General features: G+C 36.6%; 1 protein-coding gene across 2 annotated transcripts; it reads left to right on the top strand.

Moving 5' to 3' along the window:
- On the top strand, nt 1-5354 carry LOC103706803 (auxin-responsive protein IAA16-like). Of its 2 annotated transcripts, XM_026804761.2 has the most exons (7): nt 1-682; nt 908-1326; nt 1418-1613; nt 3259-3521; nt 3924-4071; nt 4679-4742; nt 4929-5354. In XM_026804761.2, exons 2-7 carry the CDS (start codon nt 993-995, stop codon nt 4962-4964), a joined length of 1041 nt encoding a protein of 346 aa, XP_026660562.2. In that variant the 5' UTR covers nt 1-682; nt 908-992; the 3' UTR covers nt 4965-5354. The 2 variants fall into 2 exon arrangements, with proteins under 2 accessions (XP_026660562.2, XP_008789276.2); XM_008791054.4 differs by having other exon boundaries at nt 173-1326; nt 3262-3521.
- Nucleotides 5355-12191: the final 6837 nt, after the last annotated feature.

The raw sequence follows: 12191 nt of genomic DNA, 5'->3' as shown, positions 1-12191 counted from the left end.
ACAGCCTGCAGTGGAGGCTAGTTCTAACCCAATATCCAACAAGCTTGTTGGTTGTTGGAGATGGCAGGGACCAGAATTAGCGTACAGGGCTCGCATGAGTGTGACGAACTAACTTGCCTTTAGTAGTTTAGGATTAATTAATGTGTCCTTGAGTTATTCTCATGGAGCACTTTTTCCTCCAATAAGAGAGGGGAAGCGAGAGAAGAACACCCGCAGCTCTATCGCTGGGTTTGGGTAAGCGTGCTGGTGTCATTCGAGCACGCCTCTCCTGAGCCGATCCCACTATCCAATGCTTGCGTGACCGAGACTCTCATTCGCTTTTCCGGCCTCGTTTCAGCATGGAATCTCCTACGGTTCTTCTGCTCTTATTCCCGTTCTGATCTCAACCTCTGCGACGAAGAGAAGAGAGAGAGAGAGAGAGAGAGAGAGAGAGAAAAAGAAAAAGAGCACGGAAAACGGCGAATTAACTAGAACAGGTCCAATCGAAAGCTGGAGGCCTTTCAAGATCGTATTTTGAGAGTTGCGGGGGTCAATAATGGTGGTTTGCCATGTGGGTGTTCGATTTTGTAGCGTGGGGTTGAGGGTTTTGGGGGACGGAGCACGGACTTTGGTGCGGTGAAAGTAAAAGGGAGACCGCTTTTTTCCTGTTTTTGTTCAGAGAATTGGGTCGCCGTTTGAGAAGGTTTTCTAATTGTATCTTCTTATTCTGCTAGCATTTTCTGATTTTTTTTGGCCTTTTCTTCTTGGAGGATACTTAAAACGCTGTCCCCTGTCTTCCGTCCTTCAGTGCATGCTCTTTTCTCCTGGTTTTCTTTCGTTATAATCTCTTTTTTTTTGTGTTTATATTTCCTAGTTGGTGTTTCCTCACCAAAGTTGCAATCTTTTTTTCGACCTTTCCTTTGTGAAGACTAAAAGAGAGAAAGGTTCTCTCCTTTGCTCCCAGTCTTTCTTCCATTATCCAGAAGAGAGTTTCCGTCAGAAAAAAAAAAGAAATGCAGAAGAGAGTCATGGAAGAGGATTTTAGGAAAGGAGAAGGACGTCCTCAGCTGCTCCATCTCATTCCAAATGAGAGAGATTGGATGGTCAAGGAAGTGGGTGGAGGAGGAAAATGCTTTGGAGTCTCTAAAGAGAAAAAACTTGAGCTGAGACTTGGCCTCCCTGGAGGTGAGGACTGGTCAGCAGTTAACGACAAGAGAGAAGAGCACCCTGTCGAGCCTGCTCTATCCCTTGGTCACTACTCCAAGGTTTCTAAGACCACAGGCTCTAATCCTTCTTCTGTTGGAGCCAAAAGAGGATTTCTGGACACAGTTGAGTCCAAAACAGAAGGTATGCTAATAGACAAGAAGTGCTAGTGTTTGGTTCTTCTTTCCATGTTCTTCTTGACCGTTGATCTCTTCTTCTTCCTGTTTTTCTCTAGTTTTTCAGCAGCAGCAGCAGCACCAGCCTGGCTTTCTGCAGTTGCAGGCTAAAGGGAAGGAATTATCACAGAAGACAAATGGGAGGGCAGAGCAGCAGAGCCTTGAGAAAAAGGCTTCTGGGTCTCCAGTAGCACACGGTTCTGCTGCTGCTCCGTGTGGTGATGCAGCTGGAGCCAACAACAGCTCTCAGACAAGGTAGTAACCATAGTCTTCTGCCCTTGAGCTTTTCTTTTTTAAAAGCAACCTGTTAGTCACTGTTTACTGATTATTTGTATGACCGTTCTTTGGAGGTGTCCTGTATCTTGGTCATGTTTCTTTCTTTCTTTCTTAGGTGTGTCACCACTTTAGAGTTATTAGGCTTAAAACTTTCCCATGTTTGGCCTGTTGTTAGCTCGAGCTTGGGGACAGGGAGATTAAGGGTGGAAACTGTGCTATCGTTTCAACATTGATTTCTCATTTTATCTTCTGGAACTCTTTTTTCCCCTGTTTAATTAGTTTGTTTGCTGCTCATACATAATGATATTTAAAATATAAGTAAATTTGCTGGCAGCTGATGTATGCTCTGCAGTAGAATATTTTTATTACCTAAATTACAGAAAATTACTTTAGGTGTTTTTATTTATTATATTTACTTTTATTTTTTAGCAGCCTTTCTAGTAAGTAGTAAATGATAAAGCTGTAAGTCAAAAAAAAAAAATTATATGAGTTTATTAGTTGTTCCGAACGATGCTAATATCATCAAACTTGAGAGTAATATGCAAGAAAAAAAATTGTAATGAGATATTGGGAGAATTTTCCTGTCCAATTAGACGATATCGTTCAATTTGCAAATACGATTATCCTAATAAAAAGATCTTCTTTTATGTATCTTTTTATTTTTGGACTCCTTTTATGATCCGTCTTAGCTATTTTAAACCTTACAAAGACACTTAATACTCTTGTAGTTTCTCTGTGTAGTAGTAGAATTCCATTTTCCTGATCTCCTTTTGTGCATCTCATACCTTGAATTGCTAATTCTTGTTAGCTATTAGAAGAGGGAGAAGAAATTGTGCCGGTTTTTAGTAAAATTGCAGCACATAGCTCTTGTTATGAATGGAATTTATCAATTTTTATGAAACAAACACTCTATCTCTTGATAGGATGCGCAGAATAGAATAGGAAAAAAGAAGCTTGCAGATATTAAGAATCATTATTTTTTTTAAAATTAAATCCACTTGTTTTTTCAAAAAAGATATAGTCATAAGAAGTTTGTATTTTTTGAAATACAAGTTAGAAACGAGTTTCTTTCTGCGAGGTTGTGTTTTATAACCTATTGTTATTTATATCATCATGCTTATTTGAAAATGCTTTGTTTTTAGTTTTCTATTGTTTTTATATGGCGAAATGCTCCCCTGCTCTTTCTATGCAGGCTGCAAATAACTATCGACCGAACCACCTTTAGATACTTCCTTTTAGATCTATGACTTGTATTCGTAATTTTGATTTTTAATAACATCCAATTATGTAGCTTCAAAGTTATTAACACACCTGCCTACTTTTTTTTTTCTCAAAAATTCCTTTCTGTTCTGGTTTTCAGATGATTGTTTAATTGCTGAACAAGAAGCAAATTTGAGTACTGCCTTTTCTGGGATTATTTTATTTATTATTCTCGCTGAACTTTATTTTTGATGATCTGGCTTTACTATTTCTTTCGAACTACAACTGCTATTATGAGATTTTTTGCAATTGTGCAATTCTTCAGATTTGCTCTTTGTTCACGAAAATATAGATTAGCTCATTTATGTTTTGTTCATCTACCTAAATCCTATCCTTTTTTTCCTCTGTTATTTGTTTGTCAAAGCAGGACTGCCACAACTCCAGTTGTTGGGTGGCCTCCTATTCGTTCTTTCAGAAGGAATCTTGCAAGCACTTCCAAACCTTCCCTTGAATCATGGAACGGAGGATCAGAAACAGCAGTTAAGTTCGAGAATGGTAGGAAAGGCTTGTTTGTGAAAATCAACATGGACGGGATACCCATTGGAAGAAAAGTAGATTTGAAGGCCTATGATAGCTATGAGAAGCTTGCTTTGGCTGTAGATGAACTCTTTCAGGGCCTTCTTGCAGGTATATTACCTAATATCCATCATGGACGAAACTTGACAACAAAACGGAATCCAATAAAATAACATGCTTCATTGCTGTGTCAAAATCATATTGGGTTCTAAACGTACATAGATGTCTCGTATAATTTTAAGATACCAGAGCCCCTACCCATTCTATATATTACAATAACGTATGGGAAAAAAGTAAGATGTAGAGTGAGGACTCTGCTTATGATTTTATACTAAAAGGAAGTTGATGATAGCCTGGAGGCTTTCCACATGTAACTACTGCAATGTGGAGTAACAATTTGTAGATTATGCTCCCTGCCTTTATATCGGCCACAATGCTAATTTTGGGCTCGTTGGGCCTTGTTAGTGCATTGCTAACCTGAGGTTTATTTGTACTTTGACTTAATGTGCTCAGCTCAAAGGGATCCTCTTACTGCTGGAATTCAGAAGAATCCTGAAGAAAAGCAAGCAATTACAGGTTTACTAGATGGAAGCGGTGAATATACTTTAGTTTATGAAGATGATGAAGGTGACACGATGCTGGTGGGTGATGTTCCTTGGGGGTAAGTTTTTCATCATTTTGGTATTAATTCTATTTCTTATGCCAGGGGATTGAATTTGGTGCAAGAATGCATGCAAGCCATTCATCCACAGTGCCTGCACATTTAGATCAAACATTATTATAAATTAAATTATATTTCAGTAACTTTTGGTTTTATAATCTTGTAACATGTGCTAATTAAAGAAATACATTTGCTATATAGATTTCCTAACATCTCTGATCGAAACCTTTCCCTTTATGTAGCTCGAATCATTTTGTCTTTGTTGAACTGTCGCTGGAAATTGAAATTCTAATATATTTTCTCCGACCTTCTAAAATGTTCAAAACTCTATGATCAGATTATAGATCAAGCTTTGAGGAACTTGTTTGAAATCTTCACCATGTGATTATCTTCAAGATTTCACTCAGGAAAAAATTGAAAATCAAATAAATATTTGTTGTTGTGAACATTGCCTATTTATGACTTGATCTTTTCTCGTACAATTGTTAAAACTGAACCAAGTATGCGACCATGCAGTGTAAAGTTCTATGAACTGTTCATTCATGAAAATCCAAATGCCTGCAGAGTTTCTCTATATTTATATTCTTTTACCCTGTGGTGCTTGCAGCATGTTTGTTTCCACAGCTAAGAGATTGCGTGTGTTGAAGAGTTCTGAGCTTTCTGCAACTTCTGTAAGTCCAGTTCTCTAGTTGCCTTTTTTTTTTCACTGAAGTGGGGATCATGACTCTTGTTGATCTTTTTCTCTGTAAAAGTTTTGTTATTGGGTGATTGGAGGTTTCTCTCTAGGAAGTTTGCAGTTATATTTGGTCATCCATTTCATTGTAGTGACTTAGGCATTTTCCTTCCTGTTTCTCCAGCTGGGAGCAGTCAGCAGGAAAAGAACAGCAACCTAGTGTTTAATTGGAAAGAAGAGGGTCTTTTATCTTTGGGTTGTGCATTGAACATCTGCTGCTTTTTGGTAGGCTTTGGAAGATGCATCTGAGTGGATATTTTTTTCTTTCCTGCTTTTCCTTGACTTCTCTCCTTAGAGGCAAGCTTAAGCATTTTCCAGTCATCTCTTTTCCTCTTTGATCTTCCGGGTTTGTGAGAACCAAGGAGGAAGGTACTGGTAGGAATTTGATATGTGCAAGGAAAACATAAATGCTTGGAGCTATGATTGATCAAGTTATCTTTATATTATGATGCTGAATTTGACTCTGGTTTCCAGTTCACAATTCGAGCAGATCTTATTTGTAAGCTGAGAAATTCTAATTAATGATTTTGCCGAGCTTTTAACAAAACAAGGATCAGGCCTAACTGTGATTTTTATGGAATTTATCATCCTAGCTCATCTACTTGCGAAGTCTTATATTTAATTCTTCTGTTTAATAACCAGTTGCCATCCATTGTCAAGGACTTGAATATAAAACTCAGTGATTGTACATAAAAAGCCATATTTATTTTTAGATTTAACTATGGATAAGATTTTACCATAGATCGTTGTGCTTTGGCAATGCATCCATTTAAATTCATCTATTGAGTATTAAGGCAGCTTGATTGTGGTGCTGTTGGGAGCAATGTGCTGAATGCCAGAGATGAGGTAGGTGATGGAGTAGGCATAGCATTCTTGAAAACATAATGGCGAACCATTTGAATCCAAGAAGCTAAGATAGCGCTCAGTTACATGATAAGCAAGCTTACGAAATTAGATAGCTATTAGCATCCCTCACAAGCAGTGAGTAATGGCGACAGCATTTATCCAGCAAAATGTGGTCCAGGCCAATGTGCTGATAATGGGGATGATTAAGGGAGGCCTAAATCTAGTTATCCTTCGACACAGTTTTTGAATATATTGATATGCTTATATGTGGCTAATCACTCTAGAGATGCCTTGTGAGTCGGAGAGAGATGCCTAGAACTTTTCGGGAGATACAATATTTCGATCTTTTTGGATGGTTGACCTTTTCTAATCTTTCTTGATCGCGGGCTAATCTCATAACGGCTATTTAGATTTCGATAAGCCTTTACCTGTCCTTCATCAGCTGCCGTGCATGCAAAGCCATACAACAATCGGCAGTGTGTATGGGTATGGGTGTCATCCTTTGTTGCGCAACAAATGGGACATGGTCAATGGTGTAGAGTTCTAGGCCAGACATATATTTAGAGAAGCTAATAGAGTTACGGACTGGATGGCCTCGTATATAGCCGATCACTCCAGATGCACCCTATGGAGTGGATAGAGAGAGCTACCTATAGTACTCCGTAATTTGTTGTTTTCTGATTTTGTCAGATGCATTCATACTAGGTCTGTATCAATTATTCAGCTAAAAAAAGAAGAAAAAAAAAAGGTATACATCAAAGAAGAAAATGACCAGCATTTATTTTTTGCAATTCCCCCGCGTGGTTACACTCTGAATCATGAGTACTAGTATAGCAAGAGAAATACCCTTGAAAAATATTAGGGCAGATGGTAGCAGATTAAAGTCAGTCTGAATGCAGCTACACAAAGGGCTTCTATATCCTTTTTTTTTTTTTTTTTTTGGTCTCTTTAGCTTGTGAGTTGTGAGAAACAAATGAAGGGTCTTCGCCACTGGTCTCGCCTAATTCTGGAACAACCAAATATAAGAAGATTCGGGCTCGAATACGAAAAGAATCTGACAGGTGTTTGGCAGTTTTATCCTTTGTCGGACAAACCCCTTGTCTCTGTTGCTTGTCTACCTCTCTCTCCTCCCTGAAGGGATCCTATTTCCTCCGAACGTTACACGATGCGTTGTACTTGGTACTTGGCAGGACCTCTTATACTCCTTTGCGTGCTTTTGCCCAGCCCCACTTCATATCCAATCACAGAGGTACACCTACTCGTCTTGTACCTTTCTGAGCCCTACCAGCGACTCAGCATCCTACACAAAATGGCTAATTTAAAAATATTATTTAAATTTCTTAGACAGTATAAGTATTCAATTTTTTTTTTAATATATAACCGAGATAGGATCAAGTACAAGGGACATGTCTGCCGAATCCTCATACGGCATCTTGAAACTTGAACCGGGAAAACCAGTACTCTGTGAATATTGCAGCCACCCTAGAAGACATTCTTTTTGTTTATTGTGTATGTATTGGTTGGTTGGTATAATGGGAGACTTCTGATCGGAAACTAGCAAGTGGTAGACCCAATGTGGCTATTTGTATCATGGATGGATGGATGGGTGTTCTCTTATCTAGCAATTTGAAGAGCAATTGATTTGAAAGGGTTAATATAATAATTTTTGAATATTTTACTTTCTAATTTCCGTGGATGTGTTATTTTTTCCCCGTGTCTTCGAGTTACAATTAGAACTGAGATTTATGATAGGATTTAAAGCAAAGATTTAAGACTTAAGCTAAGAATAATTATCCCCTCTCCCTGAAAACTGTTGACTAACAGTGCTTGACATTCAAATGATTTCGAAATGCTTATGATGACTCCAAAGAAATCATTCAAAAATAATATCATAATTAACATTTTTTTCCATGTTAAAATTGAAGGACTTCAAGTTAAATGGTATGAGAGAACTTTTATCTTGTCTTCATGGATATTATGTCATTTTCAGTGCTCTAGAGATTATGGAATTAAACGTAAAAACGTCGACAACTAAGTATCATGGTGAAATAGGAAAAACAATTACGGTGAAATGAACTTCAAGTCTCTACTACGTATGCATGCATACAAGGTAGATAGGCTTACTGCATGCACTTCAATCGTTCTCCATGACAAAAGCAACACTAATTGTGAGAGGGGGAAACGATAGCATAATGGAGGAGAAGAGAGGAGAAGCTACTTGCAAATTTAAGCGTCACCTAAATCATTATATCAGATGGTGAATTGCAAATTTCTTCGGAGCAACCCAATTTGCAATATGACTGTTCAAAATAGTAGAGGAATATTGGAAAATTTCTTTTCGGCAGCCAAAGGCATTATAAAAGGATGGAAAATGTGAAAAGAGAAACATATTGTTGTACTAGGTTTAGAGTCCATATGACCAAGATAGCGTCATAAGAACATCACGGGCCGGGCCACCGGCTCCCTGAATCCAAAATTTTCTCTAATGCATGCTATCTTGGATCACCTGACCTTCTGATCCATTTACTTTGAAAACTTTCCGGAAAAAAACTTAAAACCCCTCTATGTATCCCCTCTACGTTACACCTCTACCCCATCATAAGTTAACGGATCGAGATACCGTACAGGGATGGTAATTGTAGCCGATCCACTGGATATCCAATACGACCCGACCCGCTTACACCTCGGAGTGGGTATGGATTTTATATAAAATATCTGAAGCGGGTTTGGGTTGGATGCTGGTAGTGGTATACCCCGCCCCGAACCCGATTGGATATAGCCTTAATGTAAACCTCTCCTCCCCCTTCTAGAGTTATAATTATTTTAGAATCTTTGTATGATGAGTTTCTTGCTGATTAGGCCCAATCCGACCTGAACCATCTACTTTACCTGGCCCGATCCGAGATGGATAGGGAGTGGGTATAGGTATGAAGGTTTTAATTGTAGGATAGGTACGGATATTGGCCGACTCGATTTATACCTAATCCGTTGCCATCTCTAAATTACCATAAACATAGAAAAAAAAAAAAAGAAGCTAAAATCTCTTTACTTCTACAAGAGGATTCCAAATCTATCAGGTATTCTTCTTTCCACTCACATAAAAACTACTAAACAACTATATCATATAAAAATTTCTAAATAGGTTTCTTGTTTCTGAAAAAAAATATCAAACCGAGACTATTGATTAGAATCTTCTTCGACCTAAAATCTTGCAACACCAGCATCCCATCCCCCTCTTCTCACGCATCTCAAGTTAATATTGACCTTAAATAATATCTCTCTTTTTTTTTTCATTTTCTAAATGCTTCATCTATACGATACTTCTTGATCACCTAAGATGGATTACCTTTCATGTTTGTCACACCTCCATCTCGCCTCTCCAAGGCTTTCAAGATAAAGACAGGTGCTTCCTGACATTCTTTTTTTAAGACAAGGAGTATAGCTTGTATATGTACATGTAGAAAACATTTTCTCTCTTTTTGGTTTTTTTGTTGCTGACAATTGATTACTGTTAGCAATATGTATTCCCCCTATTTTTTAATATCTGTAATTAAATTTAATGTTTCATAGAATAAAAGAGCATTTAGAATTGATGGGGAGAATATTGGCCATCTTGATCTTGGGTTATTTCTGTTGGAATTGGAAAGTAACAAAAACAAGACAATTAAAGCACAACAGAATCAACAACTTTCCTACCTTGTGTAAGTATAAATTGGTTAGGAAATAAACAACTAGAGTCAATCCACCTAATATATATATATATTAAGGCATTCACAAATACCTATCTGATCAAATTATCAGAAACACAAAAGCAACACCAAATTTTACGTAGAAAACCTCTCCAATATGGAGAGTAAAAATCACGGGACCGTAGTCTACCCAAAAACTTCCACTATTAACTAATAATGGATATTACAATCTGTTCTCTCTAGCTAAAACTAGAACCATAAATCACCACATAATCTCACGAACAATATTTTTGGCAAATATCAATAATAAGAGAGAGAAAAATTGAGAAGATCTCACATGAATAGCAATCACATTTCTGCAAAAATCTGACTGTGTTGGAAGACTGAAAATGGCAATCACACTGTACAGATTGAAGAACCAAGTGTTGTGAGCATACTATCAAAATTTCAGCTCAATCGAACCATGGATAGCCTTCCAATCATCGTTTGACCAAAACTGCACACAATTCTGCTCCTTCTCCGCCGCCTCCCCTTTTTTTTAATGAAGACTCCTCACACCGCCTCCCTTCTCAACATAAAAAATTGCCGTAATGGGCCTCACATTTTGGGCCAAAAGTTATTCTAATTAAAATGGGCTAAAAATAATTAACTTCGCCCATATTTGTTGGGCTAAGTTTTCTCCAACATAGGAGGGATAATCCAATAATTCCGACGTCTTTAGTCTTGGGCTTAACCAAAGTGAATGACCTCGGTATTGGCCGGTGTGCCATTCTGGTTGGTCTTGCTCAAGAGCAACACCAAAGGGCATTGAATGGGCTGCGATCATGATCTTGGTAATGGTTACAATAGTAAAGATACGATCAACACAATTATCGTTACTTGTCGATCATGGATAGCCATTGTAATGCGGTTAATGCACGATTAGTCGTTACTATGCGGTTATGGCACTACCCAATAAATTGGATAATGGACACTGCTCTCATCCTATATAGGGACGACAAGAGGACCCATAGGCAAGCAATACTACGCTCCTCAACATTCATTCTCTCTTTTCCACTATTGATCTAGATCTTTGACTTAAGCATCGAATAGTTCCTCATTAGAAACTTTCCGGCAAGTGGACTTCTTTGCAGGTCAATCCCACCTTCCTTCTTGGTTCCAGCTAGTCTCAGCATACCTCGATTCTAATCGATCTCAGTGTACCTCAATTCTACCTACTTCACTACTCTTCAGGCAAAGGCCAATCTCAACCTATATCCTAGTAGTAAGAAAAAAATTAAAATAAGTAAAAAATATAAAAAGGTACTAGATCAAACTTCCAAGAAAGGAGAGAAGAACCACTGCTTCGTTGGAAAAGGTGTTAATCCTTAGATTTACAATGTTACAATTGGTCAATGGATATGATTAAGCCTCGTTTAAAGGAGCTGTTGGCAGTAGAGCTTTTGAAAGTAGAGCTTTTATAAAAAGCTGTTTGCTGTTTGGTAACTACATTTCTAAAATGCTGTGGCACTTTAACATGTGTTTCGTAAGTAAATAAGAAACTACTTTTAGTATGACAAAATGACCATAAAAAACATTACATAGTATTATACAATAGAGCATAATAAAATGTAATATATATTAATACATAAATATATAATATTGTATAATATTACTATAATATAATATTATTATAATATAGTAATATAATATTGTATACTACAGCATAATAATTTAATATAATATTAAATTATTTAATATAACATATCAATGTATTATGATATAATGTAATATAATATTATATTTATAGTATAATACAATAATAAATGTATAAACTATTATAATTATTAGTGTAAATTAATTTTTCACACTCCTACATATTTTTAGAATTATAAAGGGACATTTTGTGTAATTGTTATACTTTATCACAAGTATTTTGGTCAAAAAATAACTTTCAGATGGAACCTAAAAGTGCTTTTCTTGGAAAGCTCCAAATGGAGCTTCTCCAAAAAAAGTTATTTTTAGCTTTCTGAAAAAGCTAAAATAATTTTTCAAAATTTTTACCAAACACCCCTATTTTATCTAAAAGTGTTTTTGGAGAGTCAGAAAGTACTTTTTGGCCCTCCAAAAACTCTCCCAAATAGAGCCTAAATAGTTGACCTTTGATCATGTCACGTCTTGTACGTACGGGGCGTATCCAAATCGGGACTCAGAAACAGTTTCTCAAAATATAGTGTTACGATCCTGATAAAGTTTAGATGATGGGATTTGATATTTTATCTGATGCTGGTAAGTAAGAGTATTATAACTAATTTAATGTCCAAGTAAGTCCTCACAAAAAAATATTGTCAACAAGATAATGCGAAGTCGGCAAATTTTTCAAACTTTGTTGAATTTATATATCCTTTTAATTATTGATTGGGGATTTAGAATTAAGTTACTTGACTGTGTAAACGTATGCTCCAGCTACACTAGGAGTATATTTTCTATTGATTTACTCCATTTGATTTCATTTTGATAATGCGGGAATGAAAGCGTTTGCCTTTCTTTTCCTTCCTTTTCCTCTTCTAAATAACGATATAATTTCTATCATGTAATTTTATATGAATATAATTTTTATTTTAGTTTTTGAGTGCAATTATATATATATATATATATATATATATATATATATATATATATATATATATATATATATATAAAATTTACTTTTTAATGTACGTGAATCACATATGCTAATTGCTTGCAGTGTCGTATGCTGAAATAGGGAGAGTCGGCCGACTTTGTATGAAGTTTGCTAATGAGGGATTATTAGTAATTTACTTTCAACGAGGGACCTGTACATAAATTTCCTCGTCGTTACTGATATCGGC

This window comes from Phoenix dactylifera, chromosome 8 (assembly GCF_009389715.1).
Source record: "Phoenix dactylifera cultivar Barhee BC4 chromosome 8, palm_55x_up_171113_PBpolish2nd_filt_p, whole genome shotgun sequence".
Taxonomy (NCBI): Eukaryota; Viridiplantae; Streptophyta; class Magnoliopsida; order Arecales; family Arecaceae; genus Phoenix; species Phoenix dactylifera.
The sequence above is the reverse complement of the archived record's forward strand: the minus strand, read 5'-3'. Positions and strand labels throughout refer to the sequence as shown.

Excerpts from the sequence above, each read along its gene's own strand:
- LOC103706803 (XM_026804761.2), top strand. The coding sequence starts at position 993 with ATGCAGAAGAGAGTCATGGAAGAGGATTTTAGGAAAGGAGAAGGACGT. Across the intron at positions 1,327-1,417 it reads AGTTGAGTCCAAAACAGAAG|TTTTTCAGCAGCAGCAGCAG; the intron begins GTATGCTAATAG and ends GTTTTTCTCTAG. Across the intron at positions 4,072-4,678 it reads GTGGGTGATGTTCCTTGGGG|CATGTTTGTTTCCACAGCTA; the intron begins GTAAGTTTTTCA and ends TGGTGCTTGCAG.